The following is a 25960-nucleotide window of genomic DNA, read 5'->3' as shown; positions in this document are numbered from 1 at the left end:
GCATCCCTGAGTTGATGGAACTGTACGAAGTGTGATGAACAAAGTGAAAATAAGAACTCTACCGTTGAAAATGTCAATGGAGAATACGAATATAAATGTTGGTTGAATTCAAACCTCTCCCATGATTGTAGCACTGACTGAGCTTCATATTTGTGTTACTCATATTGTACTGTACATTTATCTGAAATACAAGAAAATACTTTTTTTTTTAAATTGTTTTATTTGAAGTGTTCCAGACTGCGAGCATGACGATACTTTCAGTATATGTTGGCCTGTGATAAAAGCATGATGAATTCTAAATGGATTATATCTATCAGCTGTGCAACAGGCTGAAAGGTGATGGACACTTGGTAATGCTTTGACAAAGAACTTCACAAAGACAATGTGGAATGGAAGGTACAGTGAGTCTCGAGTGCTCTCAGAGATCGGTGACATAAACACAGTTAATTGCAGGTGTAACGGAGCCTGCTTCCTCGCTCTTACAGATAATAGTAATACTTTTATTTGAAATACTTGTTCAAAAGACTTCCACCAGGAACAATATGCTGTCGTACTAGTAGCTGCTATGTGATGTCCACTGGGCATGTGACCAGAGTATCTCACCTGCAGCTCTTTTCTCAGCTGTTATCTTACATCCATATTATATTCAGCCAGCTTAGTCCTGTCAAACCCCTTCTGGTATCTAGTTTGTGTAGTGAGGAGTCCCTGCTCTGTGGCATGCATTAACCCTGTCCTGACTAGTTCTCCCGTCTGTGCCATGTTCGGTCACTGGATGAAGGGAGAGAGAGAGGGAGAGAGAGAGAGAGAGAGAGAGAGAGAGAGAGAGTCAGAAAATGAGACACATGTAGAGGGAGGGGAGGGTAATATTAACTATTCAGGAAACACAGAAACAGGACAGTCTGGGGTAGTGCAAACTGAGTGAAGTACAATCTCAAAGTATCCGTTACAAAAACACCAAAATAACAAATAGCAAATGTGCTTTGAGTCTGCTTGTAATACATGAAAGATAACTCAACTTGAAAAAGCATTTCTTGGAGAAAATGTGTGTGAATACAGACACGTGAAATAAAATGCAAAGCAGGACTGAAAATACAGGAATCTGAACCCGACTAATCTTAAACCCGGAGGCTGAAATGTAAAAGTGGAAAAATTAGAAGCTGAACTGCATTACCTAAAGAAGCTATAAAAGTCTGACGTTGAAATGAGTTCAAAGGCTGAAAGAAGAAATTGTTTGTATTAATAAGAGACAGATGAACTGCTTTGCCCTGAAGAGCTGAAATGTATTGCCTGAAAGACATCAGTAACATCACAGGTCACGTGACACACTAAGCAGCTCAATACACAACCATTATAAACTCAGAAAATACAAATGAAACTGAAAATTCAGTTCAAAGTCTTGTGACCCGTTTTAAAATTGAAATGAAATCGGACACTGAAAGTTTGCTTCAGTAGTAGAACTTCACAGTGAAGTGGGTTTGTAGTGAATTCAGAGATTTCTACTATTCACTTAAAAAGTTGAATATTTTTAAAAAACGTAAAAGGTAGAACAAAGTTGAATACAGCCATTCATGTCTTACAGAGGAGAGCGTGTTGATACTTGAATGGTCTCTGGAGCTGAACGTATGCAGAAGTAGTAGTTGACCAAAAAGTGTTTGGAAGAAGAAAAATGAAAAGCTACGATTGTGTGAATGCTGCTGAATCAGCAAAAAACATGGCTCTCAGTCGACATTGGAACAGGAGCGAAGATGTGACACAGCTGCATCAAGGAGTTAGTCATTAGAGGGTGGAATACTTCCAGATGCTGGATATTCATTCGACAGTAACAGAGCAGTGAGGCGCTGTCCAGAGAAAGGTTGTGTCCCAAACATCTGTGAGCAGGACACACCTGGACGCATATTAAACGTTGGCCTTTGGTATCATAGCAGTTTAACAGTGTCACCATGCATGACCTCTTGATACAGATGTCCTGATGTTTGTCATCTGCATATAAACCGACTGAGGATGACATTATAATACATTCTCAACTAACTTTGCTTCTCAAGGAGTGGTTTCCAATAGTTCCATCTTTGTCCAAGCACTGTGAGAAAGTAGCACCAAAAACATATAAAGACATCTATACTCAGGCACAGAGGAATAAAGTAGAAAGCATATTTAAAAGTACATATTTAGAAACATATTTAATACATTTCAATGCAATACAAAATGTTTACTTTTATTTTAAAAAAAGAGGAAAAAAGGCACATGCAGTGATCTGTAAGAGCCGAGTGAGCATCCATCTCCATCCTCTGTCTCCTCTTCACTTGTTCTTGGCTGCCAGTGGTTTGCGGCTGATCTTCTTACTCTTGTCATTGCTCTTCTTCGGTGGTTCTGGGTTGGCCTGCATGTGTCGGCCATAGAGACTGGGGGGAGAAGAGGAGGGTGGGGGAGGGGAGAGGAGTTTTTAGACGATCTAGTTCTGAGAAGAGTTAGCTGGATAAACAAACCAAAGAAAGCATGGTCTGCCACTGATGCATAGGCTGCTTGCAGGGCAAACACCAACTTGGGAGTGGTCGAAACTAATTCAAATCAAACCATCTCTGGCACATTCTCACATCTCAAACCCCTCTTCTTGGACAATCCGTGATCCTCACCAGCCAAATAGTGGTCGACAGTTTCATTTCAACAAATACTGAAATACCAAATATTCACACAGCATACACTGGACACACACAGTTGTGGAGTTGAGTTGGTGGTGATCATCAGCATTCACTGAGGTTCACGTATTAATGTTGATTGATGCTGAATAGTGGACAGTGTCTACCCCATCTGTCACTTCTCCTCTCCCATGGGTGTCTCTTGTTCACCAGCAAGAGAGCTCATCGGACTGTGAAATACTCAGTCCTCTGTGCTTCCTCCACAGCCTGTTAATAACTGTATCTTGGTGTTTTTCCTCCTCTTACTGTATTCATGCTTGGCCTGGGTTTATAACAAGCTTACTTAAAACTGGGAAATGTTGGCGCTCCACCAATCCGCTCACACCGTAACCCAGTAGCTTGTGTTTATATTGGTGTAGATCGCTTCCTTTTGTTCACCTGCTGTTTCGCAGCAATGAAAGTGTTGCCAACCCTTTCGTTGAAGGTCAGCGTCAGCGTTTTGCGCCGTGGATTTTTTTTCTTCCATTTTCAGGCTGGTTTTGTGGATTCAAGAAAGTCGTGGTTAAAAGTTGTGTGGTGGTGATACTTGCCACCCTGAGAGTGGAGGAGAGATCCACTTCTAAAACATGACTAAAAACCCGTGGAGCTAACAAGAAGCAGAAGCAGATTGAAGTCTGCTTCTCTCTGAAGTGGCTTTTTAGTTTTTTCCTAAAATGAGATCATATTTATTCAGCGAGTTCAGTTGGTGACAATGTGGGTCCCGTGGTGGCTCTGACAGCTTGACTGAGTAGCAGCAGGGGGTGGGGCTTAGCAAGCGGTCAATTGCCACCCTATTTCACAGCCAATTAAAACTTCTGCACACATTTCTCTAACCACTCCAGCAGCTGTCTCTGATTGTCCACTGGCCGTCCACATGCTCAATATATCCCGCACACTCATATTATCACCAAGGAGAGGCTGATGGAAAAGACGGGTCCGTAAAGTGAGCAAGCTGTGGCACTTCTACGGTCACTCATGGTGCCACACAGATGGTGGAAAGAGGAAAACAAATATAAAACACATCAACATCCCTCTAAGAACTACAGAAGACACTATGGCCGTGCTTTTCTACAGTGTATGCATGCACACACCCCTACACACACACACACACACACACAGACACACACTCTGAGAAAGTGTGTATACAAATCCACAGTGGTGGAACTGTCAGTCTATGATTGAAGTGTCTTGTATTCTCCTCCCCTCTTTCTGCCTCCATCCCATGTCAACACTTCCAGCTGGGAATTGAATGCTGCCAAACTCCATAATATCTGCTGCCCATCAAAACCACGACAGGCCTACGGCAGAGAGAAAGGGAGGGGCAGAGATACAGCCAGCGTCAGACTGTTTACCTTTGAAGAGCTCATCACAGCTGCTCGACAACTCTGTCGAAGAGTCAACAGTACAGTCAGCCACCGTGGTTTATTTCCCACATTCCTCTTACGAGAAGATGTCTGCCTGTTTGGACTTAAGAGACCACCCCATTTGGAGGTTTCTAGTCTGCAGGGATACTTGTTTGACAGAGCGGTTGAGACAAAGTGGAATACTGGGACTCGGTGGAGCTTATTGCTCAGTCAGCTGGGCTGCAAAGTCCCAGAGGAGAGTGTGGAACAGGGAAAGGAAGGCTCCCATAGTTTTGCCTACGGTGTGAGAATGTTAGGTAGTCCTGATGGGCAGGTGGCACCTTGCTTGGTAGCCCCTGTCATGAGTGTATGAATGGATGTGAATGATGCCGATATATTCAACATTCTGATTGGACTTCAGAGCTATGACAGCAGACCACAGAACAGGTTAGCTTTCAAAGCTGATACCCACTCTGAACCGGTGGACTGTGAAGTTCTACCTGTTGATATTTCTAGTACATTAGTTGTGAATGTGACTGTGTCATGTGGGATTGTCTTGGTGCTGCTGCATATACTGTATGGCATTTGTTATCAGGCCTCTCTTGCAAATGAGATGTTGATCGAGACGAGACTTTTGACCTCGGTAAAATGAAATGACTAAAATCACACAAAGCAATTTTGAAAAAACTAAATCTGAACAATTTTAAGAGAAATGGAACTTCAAAATCCAAAATGTGTAACGACCAACATCCCAAGATGGAAATTCTTGGGTTTTCCTGTCCCATGTATGCGGATGTTGAACATCTATAATTTCCCCACTGTGGGACTAATAAAGGAATGTTTCTTCTTCTTCTTCTTCTTCTTCTCCCTTATTTAAAGGATCAATGCAGCACCTCTGCCTTCTCTCAGGTTCTGAAATCGATCCCGTCATTTCAGGTGAGAGGGATGACTGTTGAGCATTAACCTAACAATCAGGTCAAAAATGTGAACATTGTTCATTTTTCTTCATTTCATCAATCCCTCATTTCTTAACAGACATATATTACAGATATCAGTTTCATAGCTTCTTCCTGTCACAATATGGGTGGGTATTCAATTTCCACTTTGGGTCATTATTTGTAAGACAGAAATTATAACATCATAAAGATATTTATGATATATTAAGATATGATATTCCCTTTGATGCCTGATTCTATCGCCCTCGTCCCAGGTCAGGGCCGTATGTCCTAACTTTACCCCGAGGGAGGAGCCCCGTAAGCGGATACACAACCACCGCGATGGGCTGCCCCTCTCTGTGCCAGTAACGGGGAGGGAAGAGTAAAACTGGGTTTATACACATATTTATTTATTCATAGGGATATTAGTAGATGTACAGTATTTGTGTATTCATGTGTAGATTGAAATGTGTCCCATATTATTACTTTGTAAATTCATTCAACACTCCTCACTCACCCATTAACCGGACCAGACATAAGATGGACACACACACACACCTACACAGACGCACACACACGCACAATCACACAGACGCACGCACACAAAGTGAAGTTGTTTTTTGTCTCCGTCTTACTTTGAAACATTTCTTGGGTCGTATATGAGTTCATGTACTTGTTTTGTACTCACTTTTCCACTCAATAATAAAAAAAAGGATATTCATGCTTTGCCAATATGTGCCATTACAGCTGTTTGTATGTGACGTGGAGGTCTAATGAACAGAGGGCAGAGCTGCTGGACCAGACCAGGACTGTGCTGAGGGATTGTGTACGCTCCTTTTCAGAAAAGCAAGATTATTCATTTAGTCAATAAGCAGCCAATGCGGCACACTTGGTGCTGTCATAACGAGCTACTGCTAGCATAATCGTGGGTTCCCAGCATTGATGGATGAGTTGAGGAAAGCAGGACGTATAGGGAAGAAGGGAATGATCAGTCAGTGTGTCATAAAGGAGGAAAATAAATCAATGTGAAGAGGGGAGAATAGTGCAGCCTGGCTGATGATGGAGCGGTCACTCAAAAGTCAATGTTTATTCATGTTTTTAATCATTTGTGTCATGACAAGAGTGTATAGTATGTGGTGCTGTGATGTTAAGTCACACTCTTGTCTATCTGACAGTTGAAAACTGACACGGGGCCTAGCATGGACAGAATAATGAGGACGGTAATAGGAATGTGTCTCATTCCAACACTGAACCGGGAAGAAATGGAGGTTTAGAGCGTTGTGGACCAGAGCAGCTGGTCTAGATGAAGCAGGTGGTCTATGACGGCGACATTTTGTGATGTCACTAATCAACACTTCACATCAGCATCACGGTCACCCTCAAAGGGCCGGTTGTAAATGTAACTACTCCTAACATATTGGTAAATAACTGTCTCTGCATTTGATTATTGTTTATTGAAGTGTAAAAATATTGTACATGCAGTTATATAAATGTAAAAATATATTTAAGCACATTTCTGTTATTATAACTTAAATCCTTTTAATTTAGGGTTAATAAACCCACATGACTCTATCAAAGATCAAACTATTAAAGAAAATATCAAAGACAAATATCAAACAAGTTATTACAATAACTTTGTTCAAAGCTAAAAATCCTTTCAAGGGTGCGTTCGCACAATCCCGCGTGAAGTATTTCATGTGTTTTTAAAGCCACGTTTAAAGTCTTGAATGTACTCGCAATACATTTCCATTTCAAATGTGCAGTAACCAGCCAAAGAGCTGCTTCTGTGTTTAAGTATCTCATCATTATGACTTTCTATCTCATAATTTCGACTATGGGGATATTTTTATTGTCTAACTTAAACTTAAGTCTAACTTAAAAAAAAAAAAAAAAAAAAAAAAAAAAAAAAAAAAAAAAATATATATATATATATATATATATATATATATATATATATATATATATTTTTTTTTTTGCTGGCGGATTCGCGGGCCACATAAAATGACGTGGCGGACCGGTTACGGCCCGCGGGCCAGGAGTTTGAGACCCCTGACGTAAGGGATACGCTGCAGGGATCACTTGCATATATGTTGGTCCACAATGTGTGTGTGACAGATCTATGGCTTTAATGAGTCTCAAAATCCATGCACATTAAACCAGGCGCGCGCATGCAACAGTATCCTTGAGCAGAAACATGGCCTCGTGAGGGAGCATTTCTGCAAGCGCTCAAACCCGCTTGAGTGGACTCGGAGCGGCAGGGCGCTGCCGGGGGCAGAGCTCATACTTTGTCTGTGGAGAGTCCTGTGCTGCACTACTAACCCTGTAACATGTGCACAGTCTGGAATAAGGGAAGGCTTCTTCTTATCTTAATCTATGACGCTGTAAAGCACAGAGTAGACATCTAGTCCCACCGGTGGCCTGCTCTCTGTTCTCTGCCTCTCTCTCTCTCTCTTTGTGTGCTGAGGAGGCCAGAACCCAGGAGAACATGGGGGAACCAACCAGCCACATCCACAGAAGACATATACACATAAGCCATGACAGAACCACTTTCATTATGCTTTTATACAAGCAATAGCAGTTCTAGCCATCGATCAACATAAAGATTTCCTATTTCTTTTAAGTCCATGTGTGTGTGTGTGCGTGTGCGTGCGTGCGTGCGTGTAGCTCTGGTGATGAACTGTTAGGGCCAATTAAATGCAGGAGAAGAGAGGCGAATGGATTCAGATTCCTGACGATGTCTTTATGGAGCTCTGCTATTCCACAAGGCTTAATTAATCAGGGCAAAGTTTTGTGTGTGTGTGTGTGTGTGTGTGTGTAAAGACATTGAAAGTTGGTATTTTCTTTCCTCTATGTGCATGTGTGTGTTAGAAAGTTAAAATATGAATGTGTGATAAATGCGGAGGGAGGCCAAAGGCCATTGATCTGATGGGGGCCTTCCTCTCACAGCCTCCTCCTCCTCACCAGAGCTGCAGAGCAATTTAGCAGCTTCTTCTACAACCGGAGAAACATTAGTGGGAAAGAGAAGAAGGAGCTGTGAAGGTAGGGAAGGAGGAGCAGGGAGGGGGAGGAGGAGAAAAGATCAGAATTAAGATTCATGACAAATAACTGGGTCTTTTAGCCAATAGTGGCAAAGATCTCTGCCCTCATCAGTAGTTAGTTACAATTCCTGCTGACTCACCAGTTCTCTGAGGGATGTGTACATGGATATATGTGAGCACTATTTTATCCATTATTTAAATCAACATAAATAACCTCTAACTTTGTCAACCGCACGCACGCACGCACGCACACGCACGCACGCACGCACGCACACACACTTTCCGCTGCATTTGACCTCCAGGCCCTTACCTGTGCATATGTAGAGGAGGTCACCAGTCTAATATCAGATTAGTCTCAGCTAACCTGGTGATCCAGATCAGAAGGAGATTGGATCATCTGAACCCCCCCCCCCCCCCCTCACAACAACTGCACGCAGCCCACCTGTTTACATCCTCCACTGGATGTATTGTGTAGTGAAGATCTCAAAGAGCGCAGAGACTTCCCACACATCTTAAAGCCACTATAATGTGTAGAATTTAGAATCTCTCCGTGGAGATACCAGCAAAGGAACTGTGAACGCATGCTGCTCCTTGTTCGAGACTTCATAACCTCATCAGCACCTAACCTCCATAAGAACCTATACAAGTCAATGAACAGTACACACGGATAGAGCTGGAGACTCACAGGACAACAGTGAGTTAGACACAGAGGGACACGTTTCTTCGTCCTGCACTGGACACCATGCATTTCCATATCAGGAGGCAGTTATGGATGTAATAATCAATGGACCACAGATCATTATTTGCTGCCGTTTGAAATATGTCTTTGGTGATTAATAATTGTTCTTGCTTTTGTGCCACTTGAGAGTGACTGAATATGGTCTGCTCATTACTCTTGAACAGCGCATGGATTGTTTGCATTATCGTGGTCAATTAGGCGACTCATTTTGGGGCATTAAAGAAAAGACGATTGTTGCAAATCAGCAGAGCCTCTTTGAGAAAACCTGTTTGACTTCAGCCTCGACAGTACATGATGAATGGAGGCCGGATGAAGGGCCGGAGACACTCCCAGACAGACAGCAGACGTGTAAATAAAAATATCTTCATTCAATGTTAAATAATATGAGCTATACTTGTAAGCTTATATTGCGGAGTTGTGAGGTCACTGTAAGTAGGTCAAAAACTCCAAGCAGGGCATTCCGTCGCCTGTTCGCACGATAGAAACAGATACAGTGGCCCTGAAAGAAACACTTGCTTAAACCACCAGATTAGGGCGGAAACTGCCATCTTAGAGTAGGAGAAGAGTTCTCTTTATCTATTCACACAGAGACTTCGAAATAGCTTAGAACTGCACCCTTTTTCGGCACCTTAAGTGTTAACAATATGCTGTTACATCAACATTTCACACACACTGACGTTCCAGAGAAGGCGGTCCCGGACGTGAGCCAGTGTGGGCGGAGATGCCCAGTGCTCCAACAGGCTGTCTGAAAGCTAGAAACAGATCCGCCTCCAACTTTGCTTTAACCAATAGGCTTCCATCAGAAGAACCTTTAACACGCATGCGCACTCTGTCTAAGCGCCTTTTAGCTTTTCATTCGCTCCTACAGAGTGAACTTTTCTAGGTCCGTGCACGTTTAACTGCTGGACATAATACTTCTGTTACAAATAAACCTTATTGCTTGAATTGAGCTAAATGCCTCGACCTAAGTCTGTTCACCTGAGTTTTCTCCTCAACATGAGTTTTATTCTCAACACATGCACTCTTCTGTTCCACTGCATTGGGTTTCTGCACACTGACGGGTCACACAGGGCTTAAAAAAAACTTGCTGAAATAATCCTGACAGAAGAAATGAATGTAAATGCACATGTAGAAACAGGCCAAACAAACATGGTCACATCGCTCACTCACCGTCCAGCCGGCCAGAGTGCCAGCAAACACAAACGTCACATTACGCTCGGTACTGCACAGTGTGGCGAGTGAGTCCACCCGACACACGTTAGCTCAGCTAGCATCGCAGCTACATCAGCTGATGGCATAGAGCCGTACCGCCAGCTACAAAGAGTCCTTTACTGCAAATGGAAATAAAGATTTCCTTTGGCTGAACGGGTCCTGACTGAGTTGTCAGCAGAAGCTTCGTTGAAAAATCAAATGTGTACATTAGGCATGAATGTTTCTTGAAAACTGATGCTACTGACCATTGAGCAGCTAGCGTTAGCTTAGCCTGGGTGACTGCAGACAGCCTCCAGGATACCTGACCTCAGCTGTGTGGTTACATTTTGGAATTACAGGGAGTCACATTTCTCCTCGTTAGCTGGAGGCCAACAGCCCAGTCTCTCCACTGAACACAGTAGCTGTGAAACTAATACTTTCAATTCAAATACATAATTGTATACGTTATAAAAGACAAAAGACAATCAAATATGAAAATGAATATGTAATCGTGGTAAAGAGCAGCAGTAACTCGGCTGTTTGCACCACAAGCAAAAACACAATGTCACTGTCATTGATTGATTAACGATGTCAGAGAACTCTGCCGCAGAGAGAGCGAGAGACAGAGAGACTACGTAGTGATCAGCTGTGTGCTCCACATCAGATTGGAGATGTAACCACTTCAAAGACAGATGACATTTCTACTTTTTAAACCGATAACACACCTTTTATATTCTGCCTCCTTGTCAAGGTGTTTGTAGTGAAGTGAGGAGGTCTCGTATGGAGAACTCCTCACTTCAACTTCAGCGCTCAGCCTTCCTGGATCACATCGCTCCAGTTCTGAGGTCTTTGCACTGGCTTCCTGTCCAACAAAGAATTGACTTTAAAATCCTGCTGTTGGTTTACAAAGCACTGAATGGTTTTGGGCCAAAATACATCTCTGATCTGCTGCTACCTTATGAACCATCCCGACCCCTCAGGTCGTCTGGGACCGGTCTACTTTCTGTTCCCAGAGTCAGAACTAAACATGGAGAAGCAGCGTTCAGTTTTTCTGCTCCACATATCTGGAACAAAGTCCCAGAAAGCTGCAGGTCTGCTGAGACCCTCAGCTCATTTAAATCAAGATTGAAGACCTTTCTGTTTGCTGCTGCCTTTAATTGAACCACGTTCAATTAATATATTAATCAATTTCCTGCATTTTACTACTGTATTCTATTTCTTGCACTGCTTTTTAGTGTTGTAATGACCGTTTTTTATATTTCAATGAATGTTCTTAATTGTTTTTAAATCTCCTTTTCTTTTGCCTTATGTTTTGATGCTTTTAATGGTTTTATGTGAAGCACTTTGAATTACCTTGTTGTTGAAATGTGCTGTACAAATAAACTTGCCTTCCTCGTCCACTGTGGCCTTTCAAAGCAAGTCTACAGGAATAATAAGGAAACAGAGTGCGTCAAAACATTGTGCAGTGAGGACACGCAGTCATGGACATAACATGGAAAAATAGATATTCAAATGGTTCAAACCTCGGAGTTTTCTATGAATGAATGTTGAAACGTAATTTTTAGCCAATTGTGCCCGCCCTAGAACCCGGAGATTAAACTGATATCTGGTGGGACCCCAAATGTCAAAGTAAGAGAGCACTACTGGGACTAGTAACTGTAATCAATCAATTTGTAATGCATCACTACTCGTTACTGAAAAAAGTAATCACACTATTCCAACATTCATTAAGTAATTGTAACAATATGTGCCTTATACAGTAAAGTTGCACTTTAAGTTCACACTCTCTCTCTCTCTCGTACTGTTATTCTCTCTCTTTTGTTCAGTGGCCCATTCACTAATTTCTGCTGCTTTTTATTCAGCTGTTGGTTTTTAGATCAAGTGACATCAAACTAAATTCCCAATGGTCTAAAGAAGAATCTATTTCCTACCAGTGTTCATCTGCATCCTTCACACTGCTGGTGAAAGACGTTGCATGCATGTTCATTGTGATAATGCAAATAGTGCTGCACCCAAGCAGCTGAAGACACTGCCTGTGAGTCAAGCTGTCACCCTTGCATGTATGCATTGTTTGGTGTGTGCAGTTTAACATGTGCATGGCTCAAACTGGAATTAGACTTCTCCAAACACACACGTAACCATCTACGCAGAGGGGGGGGGGGGGGGGTATGGGTAACCGTAGGTTGGATAGGCTCACGAAGGACGTGCACACCACCCGGATCTCAATTACATTGGGAGCCTCTGAAAGCTCCCAGACATTTCCCTGCCCCTGGGAGTCCCATTCAGTCAATTGTAAGGTGTCACTGTTGAGTCTGAGTCATGTTCCTGTGTGACGGCCGTGTTTGTAAAATATAAAGGACATGGCAGCATAGAAGATAGCGCTGGGCGTCACAGACTGGCAGAATATCTGCAGCATCCTGTTGGAGACTTTGAAGCACCTGATCCTCGGCAGAAAGCAGATCCGGTTCTAGCCCTACTTGTAAAGGGCCCCCGTATTCCCCGCCCGTTCTGGCCTGTTTTCTGGGCGCACTCCCATTCAGCAGCTTCCAATTCGTGGCCTCAACACAGCCCCCTCCTGATCTGGTGGATGGCAGGCTGTATTGTAGCAAGAGACGAACCCGGTTGTGATCCGACCTGCCAAGTGGAAGGAGGGCTATGGAACTGTACGCTTTGTTGACATTTACATACATATAATCTCCTTAAAATGACAACTAAGATTATAATCTTCAAAGGAAATGGGGGTAAAGGCTAGGTGGGGGGTGAAGCCTGTTGACCTGGACAAAGTAATTTATAGTTGGTGGAGATGTCTTTAATACGAGATCCTCAACTGAATTGAATGTCATGATAGCTTTTTAACCTGAATATCTATTAAGGCAATATCCCCCACCTAGTTTAGTAGCCCGAGCAACATTGGGAAGCTTCAATTAATGTTCAGAAAAAATTTGGTTTCAGCCACATAAACCAATCCTATCCACGCCATGAAGTCAGCAGCAAGTAAAGATGAATCTACCGTGTGAGTTGCGTCCGTCCTTCCATATTTGCTCTCCTACACAGGAGCAATGTTGTCAGCAGCGTTGACCTCGTCCCAACTCTCAGTGCTGCTGTTTAAATGATGTCTCATGTTTCAGATGTCCCTCCTGTCTGTCCTCACAATCACCGGCTGTCCGAGCTTCCTCTGCACCGACCATTTGTTTCTTTGTCTTTCCCTCTACCGGTCGATGTTCAGTTGCTGCTCTGTGCGCACCGCAGGCTCTCTTTTTGTGAACCCAGCGGCGCAGACAGGTCCAAGTGAAGTGTGACGGCAGCATGCCAAGGGAGTTACAAGAGGAGAGAGGAGTTTTAAGTGACTCACAATTATTTGTGTGTAAAATGTTTTCAACACACCTGTTGATGCAGAAGAAACTTGCTTAATCATCATGCCACTGATGCTTAATCAAGCGGCACCTAATGCGCACACAAGCGCGGCGGTTGTGTTATTTTACAACAGTCTGACGCTGGTTGCACCAAATGTAACCAGCAGATTTGCTGTGCGTCATTGTGGCTTAACGGTGACATCATCGCTCCTGAAATATGACCATGCGTTCCCGTAGACAACCGTCTGCCTCGGGAATAGAACTGTTCACATACCCGCCTGTGTACTACACGTGTTACTGGAGGACTCCACTGGAGGGCACAGCAGAGAACTCAGAGCATATAGCATGATGAAAACAATTAATATGGCTACGCTCAGTTCAGCAGCACCATCAGAGATGGTACAAAAGGCCTCTAAATCAAGCATGTTGGCTTCTACAATGGTACTGATCCGTCGCCAGCTACTTTGACGAGCATAATTGTCACTATCCAGCTGCAATAACGCATCCTACAGATGCCATGCAATAGAAATGCAGCATTAATAACTCAGAAGAACCTGTAAGAATGAGTCAAAAACTTGCAACACGCCTTGGCTGAGCAACAACACTAGCGGAATAGAGAGAGGACAGTCAGGTGGTGTCGTATGAAATTCTGAAACATCTAATGTCCACAAGCCTTATTTCTCAAACACAACAGACACAAGCTGTGTTAACCCCAGTCGGACACAAGTGTCCGACTAAAGCCTTATCTCGTCCTTTAGTTGTTCTCTGAAGGGGATTATAACGGCATTGGTCCCACATTTATCTCCATTGTAAATAAGTCTCTGCCCTGAAGCATGCAGGAGTGCACCCACCAAATTACCAGCTTTCTACCGAGGAAAATAGAAGGGCACAGGGTTATTATTACTTCCACGTTCAAGCTACATGCTACTAAAGTAGACAGAAACTGGAAGTGCAAACAGATGTGTGTGTGTGTGTGTGTGTGTGTTCACAGAGCTTGAAGATCAAGGACATTTAGGCAGGTGTGAATGAAGCTGTGAGGACACAAGGAGGATCTCTTTGGGAAATGGTTCAACACCTGCCTAAAGGAAGGCTGCTGCTAGCTGTCTGCGTGTGTTTGCGCGTGTGCATAAGTGTGCCGCCTCTTTCCCTCTTACACTTCTTCACTTGCACTCATACGTCTTTCTCACCCTCACGCATTCTCAGTCTGTTTCTACCGTGTCTCTCACAGACTGAGGGGGCATTGTCAGTGTGATAGCCGTCACAACGGACTGAAAATAGGGACGCATGCCGTGCTGAGGCCGGGCTGGTCCTTATCCTTCATCACTTCCAGAGTAACTGAACTCTGTTGCTGCCCCTCAGTGGTTGGACGTCTCGCCTTGCTGCAGTGATGAACAGGTTTAGCTTCAGACCGCTACCATCACCGTTAGACCCGATTACAGGTTTAACAGAAACACACACCTGCTCACACAGTGATGCAGGCCATGGTCACAGGTGAAACCCGCCTCAAACTTTCATCAGGAGGCGGTAGCGATTCGCAGCGATTACATACGCCCATTTATAAACTTATTTTTCCTCCTTTTTGTCATGTTATGTTTTCTTTCTCGTTTATTTGAAAAGTTTGTCCTTAAGAGGGCCAGCTGGAAGTGCAAGTCATTTAATACAGCCTAAAAAATTTAAATCAACCAACCAAAGCATAACTACCACGCTTTCCATCTTGTGTTCCTGCCTCATCAATCATGTGAGGACTCTGTTATTATCTCACTCATTTAATATCTAAACCATTTCAGCTCTTCTTTTAAGGAGGATTATTTTGGCCTTTTGCCTCTGAGAGTGAAAAGACAAACATGGGCAAAGGGGAGCACATGAAATGGAACAGGCTTGTTTCTAGGAGTTGATAAGGTTTGGGGCTAAGCCCCCCCAGACTCTCTAGGGCTAAGCCCCCCAGACTCTCTAGGGCTAAGCCCCCCAGACTCTCTAGGGCTAAGCCCCCCAGACTCTCTAGGGCTAAGCCCCCCAGACTCTCTAGGGCTAAACCCCCCAGACTCTCTAGGGCTAAACCCAGACTACCTAGGGCTAAACCCATACTTCAATTGTTAATCATCTTTCTAAATATTTGAAGCTATATTCTATAATTAGTGTCGTTATTGCTGAGCTAGTCTGTTCTCCAACATATTCTATTGTACCATTGACTGGGTGTTAACCTGTGTTAATCTTAAAGTTAGTCTTTTAAGGCATTATTTGAATATTTCTGTGATTGAAGAGTATATGCCAACAGTGTTTATATAGCACAAGCGTTTAAAATGGAAGAGCTCACTAACATTTTGGATAGCATGTCAAATGACTATATTAATGGCCTGAATGTTAATTATTTCTAATAGCAATGTATGTTTTTTTCTTAGTTAAGGCGACTCCAGGTGTATTCAGTACAGAAGGTAACTTCAAACCTCGTGTCAGTGTAACCTTAGCATTAAGTCTTGCCCGAGGACACATGGACATGGACTGTAGGAGCCAGGGATTGCACCGCAGGTCTTCCGATTGGAAGATGACCGCACTTGCTCTGAACTCTGTCTCTGGATCAATGCAAACCACATCCAACACATCTCACTCATCAGCCAAGCAGCAGCCCAAACATCAAACAGTAAAGAGGGCCATGGAGGCCTTCTCCTGTGAAGATCACACCACAGACCTAAAGGACCTGGACCTTGCTGCTGATAAGCTACTAGTGCAGCGCAGCCTGGGGTTACACTGGGACCTGAAATCAGAGCCACGTATCGTGTTCAGGGTGAGAGAAACATTTATCTTTACTTACTTTGGTCCTTCTCAGAGAACTCACTGCAGACTCTTCTGACTGATGTTCCACTGAAGGTAGAGAGGCTGACGTCCTGGGTCAGCTAAAGAGATTCTCATCAGGAGTTATGGAACCTAAGTCTCGCTAGGCCGCAAACTGGCATGTCACCATCTGCAGCCAAGCTAACTGAACTCTGTGCCTTCGAAGACGCTTTAGAGAGGACAATAGCTGCGCTGGCAAATATTAACACTGTGGATGCAGATGGAAAGTGTCACGTAGATTAACTCTCAAGTAGTGGTGCAACAGATCATAAAGATCACGGTTCGGATCGGATAAGAACTAAATAAAAGAAGGGAGCAAATATAACTTTCAGGAGATCCCTGATCACTTTTTTTTTCGCAAAATGGCAATCATTGATGATCGACATTGTCAGATACAGATCTCTTTGTTGTTGGACTATAGCAGCTGGTCTACAAGGCGCCAGACTATTTTTTTTGCCACCATTCCAAAAATCATTGCAATGCGCTGAAGTCAGTAAACCATCAAAAGTTCTAAATGTTATCTTTTTACTTTGTTGTAGTAATTTATGTTTTTTCTTCTTCATAAAAACACTCAATTCAAATGATTAGGATATAAAAGATTGTATTTTCATTGAATAAAACAAATCTAGTCATTAGTAGTTTTAATTATGTATTATAAGACAATTACAGCTAGTGTAAACAGCTCATAATTCATCTCTAACATCTATTTATGCTGTTGTGAAAACATCTCCTTCATACAACTAGATTTATTCAAGTGTCTCACCAACACTACATTTTGCAGATTACATAACGTTATAATTTAGCTTTATAAATGCATCAGAAGGTTTCTGGGGATACAAGGACGCTCTGATAGAGGGACTAATCTCACTGGAGCCTCCACAGGCCTGGGAATGCCCACCAATGTTGATGGAAAAGATATGGAAAGGTTTCTCTCAACAGGGAAGTGCATGGACATTCAACTAGTGCCCGAGTCGACTGACTCTACTGATCCTTTCAACCTGCTTCATTGCTGACCCAGACAGCAGCCGTTGTCAAAGACTTATTCAAGACGCAGTGTCGAAAAGTGGCCATCTGACCAATCGATTTCTGTGAGCAATAAATGGCCTGCACCTGATGACCATTGACCAAAATATCAAACAAATGATAGTTTGGTCAAATCTAGGGGCAGTACGGTGGCCGGTGTGACATGAGCCCGACAGCCGAGGAGAAGCAGCTTCACACTCGTTGGGGCTGCAGAGGGACAGACTGAGCTCCCTCAGTCTGTCTACATTCAAACACACACAAGTCAGAAAGATTCGGGGCTAGACAACAAAACATTCCCCGCCAAAGACCTGAAAGCCCAACGCTGACAACGGCACTGACATGCGACAAAGATCCCTGGTTGGAGTCACACTGTGGACGGTCATGTAGCATCGCTAACCACCATGCCATCGGGGCAACTCTCACTTTAGCTCTTTTGAAGAGAACATCAGAGAACAGAGACAACAGACAGGTTTGGTGGATGTAGCGCTGCTTTGCATGCATCGATTAGAGTGATAGGTACATTATGCATGTGTTGCTTTATGTGTGCTGACTTAAATGTTGACAGTGATTGTTTTATGGACTGCTATCTGTCTTTGTGATCAGAGTAGCTCAGCTCTCCATCATCCACCCTGACAAACGCAGGTGACTAAACATAATGTATCGTCTTTCATTTCAAAATAAAAGTGGGAATTCATCTGGCTGGCCCATTGGCTTCCAGTGGTCAAACACCTATAGACGTAACAAATGCCCTGCTTCAGTACTTTTGGTCAGGAGAATGATATCTGCAAGTACCACTAGTAGGGAAAACGTCCAACTGTACACAATTCATCAAATCATATTCATGCTGTTCAAAATATGAACGATTACTATCTTTAAAAAGACGACGAGGTTGACCAACACCCACAGTACAAAAGCAATGAATGGATCTGTGATACCAGCATGTATTTTAATGGGGGGGATCCACAGACATGTTGGTGGATGGAGATCAGTCAGATGCTGTATACATACAGTATACTAGCAACTCTGTCTGAATACCTCATGTTGATTCAACAGCAGTGTATGGAGAGATGTACTCAAGAGATAGAAAAACTCACAGCCACACATTTCTCATACAAGTATGCAAACATAGTATTGTAACCAAGTGGAACTGACGGGGTGTAACTATTGGGTCCGTCGGACCGGTAATGAGGTGCACGGTCCTGATTCGGTGAAAAGAGGCACCTGCTGGCAACTCGCGTCCTGTGTCTTTCTCTCCGCCGTCACGAGCGGCTGTGCTGAATCTGCTCTCTGTCTCCGCCGCCACAAGCGGCAGGGGGGGGGGCATCAGTTACGGAGGGGACAGCGTGTGTTTGGGGGATGGCTGTTTCAGGTATATGTCATTTTATGCATTTCATGTGCTGGGGAACTTCAGTATAATTTAGGAATATGTAATGGTGTATTTGTGTTATTTTAGAGTTTCCGGAGCAGTGCACCCAATGGTAGCTGGGGGGGGAATCCAAGTAGGGGTGGCTGGGTTGCTGAACAGGTGTGTGGAAGTATAATCTTTTGGGTTGGTTTTCTGGTTATTGGCAGTTATTGGTGAGTACTTATGTTTTTGTTTTCATTTCTTTTCTAGTTAGTGGGACGCTGCCTTGGTCTTTTTGTTTTGTTTATTTGGCTTTAAATTGTTTGTGATACCTATCTTATCGCCTGGTCTGTGAACTCCTCCTGCCTGCTAAACCAGCTATCACTGGTTACTCCACATAGTTTGTACCAATAAAGCATTTATATTTTTATAACACTGCTTCCTGTGTGTATGTGCCATTACGGTGTTGTGAACCGGATCTCTGTGGTAACTAGGTGCTACAGTTTGGCGCTGTGAGTAGGGTACAATTAGGCAGTGACAGTTTGGTTGGGCCTAGGGCTGGAGGGGCAGGACTGGTGCGAAGGCAAACGATTTTAGACCAAGGCAGTGGGTCTCACGAAGTCTACACAGCTACAAGAGCCGGGGTCGTCAGCTGGTGAGGACGGTGCGAACGGTGGAGATGGAAGAACTTCAAGAGCAGATACAGGCCCTAAAAGAGAGGGTGGTGGCAGACAAGGCAGCTATGGTGGCCTTAAAATACATTAATGACTCCTTGAATGAACAGTTGCAACAACAGGGCTCTCCCGTTACATCCCGCGCCCTGTCTTCCCCACAACCGGAGGAAACAGGAGTACTGGGGGATGGTGCTGCTGGTCCGAGGGGTAGAGAGCGTGTCATTTACGTACCAAAGGAAAAAAAGTGTCCGGTTTTCAATGAAGGGTCCTGTGCTGAGTTTTACGAGTGGTTGGATGAGATAAATGCAGTTTTGGGTTATCGTCATTTCGACAGAGGATACCGAGAAGGCGATGTACATTTATGACCATTTGGGTGGGGAAGCCAGACAGCAGGTACGTTATCGGTCTCAGAGTGAGAGGAGAGACCCTAGGCGCATTCTGGAGATCCTGAAGGAAGTATATGGGCAGCCTGATTCCCTGACCAGATTGCAAAAACTATTTTTCGACCGGAGGCAGCGAGAAAGGGAATCTGTCAGGGAGTATTCGCACGGGCTGATGGCTATTATTGATGCTATTAATCATTGTGACATCAAGCAGGCCTGGTGTAGTGACTTTGCTTTACGTGACCAATTTGCCGAGAACGTTAGGGATTTAGCGCTCCGTAGAGAGCTAAAGAAGGTGATTCGGCAGAATAATAAAATCACTTTCTTTGGGTTACGCGAGGAGGCGTTGAGGTGGGACGATGGAGAGCCAGCGGGTGGTCAGAGTCGGCGGGTGACATACTCATGTGAGATGGGAGCTGTTGAGTCCAATAAAATTGTTGCGGCTGCCCTCCCCGAACCTGACCCACTGCTGGTGGAAATTCTGCAAACTTTAAAGAAACAGCAGGCTCAGATTTTTGATTTGGCACAGAAAGTGTCTGATTTGTCCGGTCTAGGGATTAGCTGGCAGGGGGTACGTGGGGATCAGCCGAGGTTTGACGCTGATGGTCAGCCTGTTTGTTTTAAATGTCGGGTTGCGGGTCACATGGCGCGACAGTGTCTGGTACGAGCGCCAAACAGAGGGGCAGCTCCGGTGTTGCGCCATGAGGTCTCCCGTGACAGGCTTGCCCAGGTAGCTGAGCAGCAGGGAAACTCTCCCCCCCTGTGGTAATGAGTCCAGATACAGGTGTGGTTCAGTCGGGCTCACACTTTGAAGTTCCAAAGCAGGAATATGAATGTTTGGTCGGCAAATGTCCAACTGTGGAAATTTTGTTGGGTGATGTGAAGGTTATATGCCTCCTAGACGCTGGGTATAACGTGTCAACTATTACAGAGACATTTTTTGAGCAGCATTTTAGGCCAACTCTTAAAACCTGTGAGTGGCTTTCCCTGTCGTCGGCAAATGGGTTGGGCATTCCTTACCTGGGGTATTTCGAGAGAGATGTCTGTGCCTTGTAGGAGGGGCATTCTGGTTGTTCGGGACCCTACGGACACCGCAACATTCCATCGGAAAATAGCTGTTCCTTGCATATTGGGCATGAACGTAATCAAGCGGTTTTATGAAATGGAGCAGTTGGCATCAGATGTTGAGCAGGATTCGGCATCTGATTCGGATGAAGTGTGGGGTTTGGCATTCTCTGTTTGCCAGCAGGAGCAAGCTGTTTCACCTATAGGCTTTGGCTATTCCACCGTACCTTTCTGTGTTCCGGCTGGATCCATGTGTTTTGTACCCGTGTCAGTTCCACCTGGGCAGACTTTGTTAGGCTCATTTGTGTGTGTGGAGTCATTGGGGGCAGGGGAAGGGAGCCTCCCGGGGGAGTTACTCGTTTCCAATGCAGTTGTTCCAGTGGCGAATGGACAGGTTGCGGTGCCGGTCATGAATGTAGGACATGTGGATGCGAACATTGCATCTCAGACCTGCCTTTGCTCAATACATTCAGTGGAAGTGGTGTCAGGGGGTAATGCCCCTGTAGCATTTGAACAAGTAGGGCCGCAGGAAGAGAGAGTCTTTTTGTGCGAACAGACTGGTGGGGTAGCGGAGCGGCAGCAGCTGCCCCCGGAGGTAGCCGCACAGGAATTTCCAGGGCTGACTGTTGAACAGGTACGGAAAGTGAGGCAGCTCCTGAGTAAACATTCTGGGGTCTTCGCAAAGTCAGACATGGATTTGGGATTTAAAAACGTGATAGAGCATGAGATTCCAGTCCTGGATGAAGCCCCGGTGAGGCAGTGCTACCGACGTATACCCCCAAGTCAGTATGAGGAAGTCAAAACGCATATTGCACAGCTGTTGCAGCAGGGCATTATCAGGGAAAGCAGTAGTCCCTACTCCTCCCCCTTGGTGATAGTGAGGAAGAAAGATGGGTCGCTAAGGCTCTGTGTGGATTACAGGCAGCTTAATGCGAGAACACGGCGAGATGCGTTCCCTCTTCCAAGTATCGAAGAGTCCTTGGATGCTTTGAGCGGGGCAAGGTGGTTTACCGCCCTGGACCTGGCGAGTGGTTACCATCAAGTGGGAGTGGCTGAGAAAGATTGCAGTAAGACTGCATTCTGCACTCCTTTTGGCTTGTATGAATTTACACGGGTGCCGTTTGGGCTCTGTAATGCGCCAGATACCTTTCAGCGGTTGATGGAACGAATTTTGGGGGATCAGAGGTTCCAGTCGCTCCTCCTGTATCTGGATGACATTGTGGTGTTTTCATCTATCATTGAGCAGCACCTTGAGCGCCTAGATTTGGTGTTGTCCCGGCTGGGGCAGTTTAATCTCAAGGTCAAGTTGAGTTCTTTCAGTCCGAAGTTGTTTACCTGGGACATGTCATTTCAGCTACTGGAGTGGCTACTGATCCGGAGAAGATTCGGGCGGTTGCAGAGTGGCGTCGACCGCAGAGTGTGGCGGAGTTGAAATCATTCCTGGGTTTCGCTAGTTTCTACAGGAGGTTTGTGAGAAACTTTGCTAAATTGGCAGTCCCCCTCCACGCTCTGTCCACACTGCTGTCAGCTAAAGGGGGGAGGAAAGCCTCTTCGCTCCCCGTGTTTGGCCAGTTGTGGGATGCAACCTGTGAAGATGCTTTTGAAACATTAAAACAAAAGTTAATTTCCGCTCCCGTGTTGGGGTATGCAGATTTTAGCAAGCCATTCTTCCTGGAGATTGACGCTAGCCATCAAGGGTTGGGGGCTGTTTTGTCGCAAGAGGGGGAGGGACAGCGACGGCCGGTTGCATACGCAAGTCGGGGCCTCCGGTCGTCGGAGCGGAATATGGAGAACTATAGCGCCATGAAACTGGAGCTGTTGGGGTTGAAGTGGGCTGTTATGGATAAATTTAAGGAGTATCTGATTGGGACCAAGTTTACAGTGTTTACTGATAACAATCCGCTAAGCCATTTGAACACCACAAAGCTTGGAGCTGTAGAACAGAGATGGGTGTCTGAACTGGCTCAGTTTGACTTTCAGTTGGTGTATCGGCCAGGTAGCCAGAATGCGGGGGCGGATGCTCTCTCTAGGCAGTATGTAGAGCAGAAGGGGACAGAGGGGGGAGGAGTGGCGCAAAGTATTCAGGACACACGTAGTGTTCTGTCCAAACCCCATCGAACGGCTCTGTGTCAGGAAACCAGTGCCAGCCCCCAGCAAGCTTCTATGTCTAGCTTTCCCTCATTTGACATGTCGGCCTTGGCTAGTCTGCAGCAGGTAGATTCCGTAATATCAGCTTTTCGAACATACTGGGTGAGGGGTGTGAAACCTGGTAGGGACGAGAGGTTGCAGGAATGTGACAAAACAATTGGACTTCTGAGACAATGGGGAAGGATTGTGGAGCTTGGGGGTGTGCTGTACTGGACGCTGTGTGATCAGAAGATCAGAGATTAAGCAGCTTTTGTTGCCAGCAGTATTGCACCGAGAGGTGCTTGCTCGCATGCACTCTGACCATGGGCACCAAGGAGTGGAAAGAACATTCAAGTTGGTTCGAAGTCGGTGCTATTGGCCGGGAATGTTTGCAGACATTGAGGCTTTTTGCAAGACTTGTGAACGTTGTATTGTTGCCAAAGCACCACAGCCAAGGGTGGTTGCAGCATTGGGGAGTTTGTTGGCTTTTAGGCCGCTGGAAGTAGTTGCAATGGACTTCACCGTGCTGGAAACGTCGTCCGATGGACGAGAGAATGTCTTAGTTTTTACCGATGTGTTCTCCAAGTTTACGGTTGCAGTACCAACCAAAGACCAGCGTGCCATAACGGTCGCAAAGACACTGGTGAAATATTGGATTCAGCCCTATGGGGTCCCTTCAAGGTTGCACTCTGACCAGGGGAAATGCTTTGAGGCTGGAGTTGTCCAGTGTCTCTGTGGGTTGTATGGAATGAAAAAAAGTCGCACAACCCCCTATCATGCCCAGGGGAACGGACAGTGTGAGCGTTTTAATAGGACGCGGCATGATCTGTTGCGTACCCTGTGCCCGGAGCAGAAAAGGAGGTGGGTTGAGTACCTTCCGGAGCTGCTGTATGCTTATAACACCACTGAACATCAAAGTATGGGCTATTCACCGTATTTTCTCATGTTCGGGAGGGCTCCAGTGGTTCCGCTGGATGTCTGGCTGGGACAGGATAGGGAGGATTTTGACGGCAATATGCACGAGTGGGTTGAGGAACATCAGAGGAGGTTGGGCTGTGCCTACGCTCGGGCTAGAAAGAACATGGAGCAGGCAGCGGAAGCTCGTAAAAGGTATGCAGGCATGCCTGTAGGTGACCATCCTTTACAGCCAGGCCAATTTGTGTATGTTAGGAATCGTCAGTTTTCGGGTAGGCATAAGATTCAGGATGTGTGGCTTCCCACCCCTCACCGAGTCATAGCTCAGCTGGGTGGTGACCTGCCTGTGTATTCTGTGGTCCCGATTGATTCCTCGAAACCCCAACGCAATTTACATCGACATGAGTTGCGTGTTTGTAGGCCAGGCGTACAGATGGCAGATCAGGAACTGGGGGACCGGGGAGTGGCTGGGTCCTCACTTCCTGATGTGGAGTCCGATTCGGACGACTCTCTGCTTGCGATGGTCTGGGCCGATGGGCCGGGGGCGCAGGGGAGCATTGGGAGGGTAAAAAAAGGAAAGGGAGCGAGAGGTTGGCTTAGAAGGGCTGTCTCCCCCCCGTCCAACGGGGGCTACCCCCTCTGTCGGCGAGGAGGAACTGAGTGCAGGCGAGAGTACACATGTCCTGCATTCGCCACAGACACTGCCATTACCTGTGCCGTCGCCATCACCTCCACTTCGGAGGTCAAAGCGTGCGACTGCGGGGGTTCATTCTAACCCGCACCGACTGCCGAGGTCTGCGGTAAGCCATCTAAGGGAGGAGGGAGTAGCTCCGGTGGGGGTGACGCAGTTGCAGCAGATTTGCGAGGCGGTGCTGAAACAGGTTCTTTCAGGGTTAGCTGAAGGATTGGGGAAGGGTGATGTGGGATCTGGAGGGGACATATGCCATCAGTGGGACACTGAGTGATTAAGGGGGGGGTGGATGTAACCAAGTGGAACTGACTGGGTGTAACTATTGGGTCCGTCGGACCGGTAATGAGGTGCACGGTCCTGATTAGGTGAAAAGAGGCACCTGCTGGCAACTCGCGTCCTGTGTCTTTCTCTCCGCCGTCACGAGCGGCTGTGCTGAATCTGCTCTCTGTCTCCGCCGCCACAAGCGGGGGGGGGGGGGGGGGGGCGAGTCCACCTGCTTTCTCTCCCACAACAAGCGGAGCCGTATGGTGAGGCCGCATACGTTGCGTCAGTAGCGCAGTGTCTGAGAGGCATCAGTTACGGAGGGGACAGCGTGTGTTTGGGGGATGGCTGTTTCAGGTATATGTCATTTTATGTATTTCATGTGCTGGGGAAATTCAGTATAATTAAGGAATATGTAATGGTGTATTTGTGTTATTTTAGAGTTTCCGGAGCAGTGCACCCAATGGTAGCTGAGGGGGAATCCAAGTGGGGGTGGCTGAACAGGTGTGTGGAAGTATAATCTTTTGGGTTGGTTTTCTAGTTATTGGCAGTGATTGGTGAGTACTTATGTTTTTGTTTTCATTTCTTTTCTAGTTAGTGGGACGCTGCCTTGGTCTTTTTGTTTTGTTTATTTGGCTTTAAATTGCCTGGTCGCCTGGTCTGTGAACTCCTCCTGCCTGCTAAACCAGCTGTCACTGGTTACTCCACATAGTTTGTACCAATAAAGCATTTATATTTTTATAACACTGTTTCCTGTGTGTATGTGCCTTTACGGTGTTGTGAACCGGATCTCTGTGGTAACTAGGTGCTACAGTATGGAATGGAAGACGGTTGAGATGGTGTTATTGTCTCACTCACACACACAGTACAGGGATCAGTTCCACAGCATGCCTCAGAGCAGCAGCCTGGAGCGTTCACACAGAGGATTTGCAGCATCTCCTGCCTGGAACAAAGAATTAATAGCAGCCTTCTGCTTCACAGTGCAACCTCCAGCACGCTCTTCTTCACTAGAGAGACTGCTTAGACTTCAATTGTCTGTGCATGTGACATCAGACATTGCACATCACACACATTCCACCCCAAAACACAGATCCCCAAGATCTCCACTGTCTTTCCAGACCGTTTTCAGGGTTGAACACTGTTCGTTGTTTCAAATCTTTTGACTGCTCTTAAGAGCTGGTGGAAACCTTTAACTGTAAAGCAGCAGTGTAATGTGTAATGTTAGCATCAAACACTGAGTGGAGTGATGAGAAGATATAGATAGCTATGAATAGTTTTGCCCAGCAGTAGTCCTCTCTCTGTGTATTGCAGCATGAACGTTGGTTCATTCCAAGTTACAGGGTTAAACCCTCTGAGGGTTGGCCTCATGAACAAGC

The 25960-nt window shown here is 45.4% G+C and overlaps 1 protein-coding gene across 1 annotated transcript in view; it reads right to left on the bottom strand.

Moving 5' to 3' along the window:
• Positions 1-230: 230 nt before the first annotated feature.
• The window catches only part of rsu1 (Ras suppressor protein 1), a 51940-nt gene continuing 26210 nt past the window's right edge, over positions 231-25960 (bottom strand). Inside the window, exon 9 of the mRNA XM_079291944.1 lies at positions 231-2399. Coding sequence (XP_079148070.1) covers positions 2297-2399 — 103 coding nt within the window. The 3' untranslated portion in view covers positions 231-2296. The remainder of the gene's footprint in view (positions 2400-25960) is intronic.

This window comes from Melanostigma gelatinosum (genome assembly GCF_949748355.1).
Source record: "Melanostigma gelatinosum genome assembly, chromosome: 20".
Classification (NCBI taxonomy): domain Eukaryota; kingdom Metazoa; phylum Chordata; class Actinopteri; order Perciformes; family Zoarcidae; genus Melanostigma; species Melanostigma gelatinosum.
Note: the sequence above shows the minus strand (reverse complement) of the source record. Positions and strands in the feature narration are given on the sequence as shown.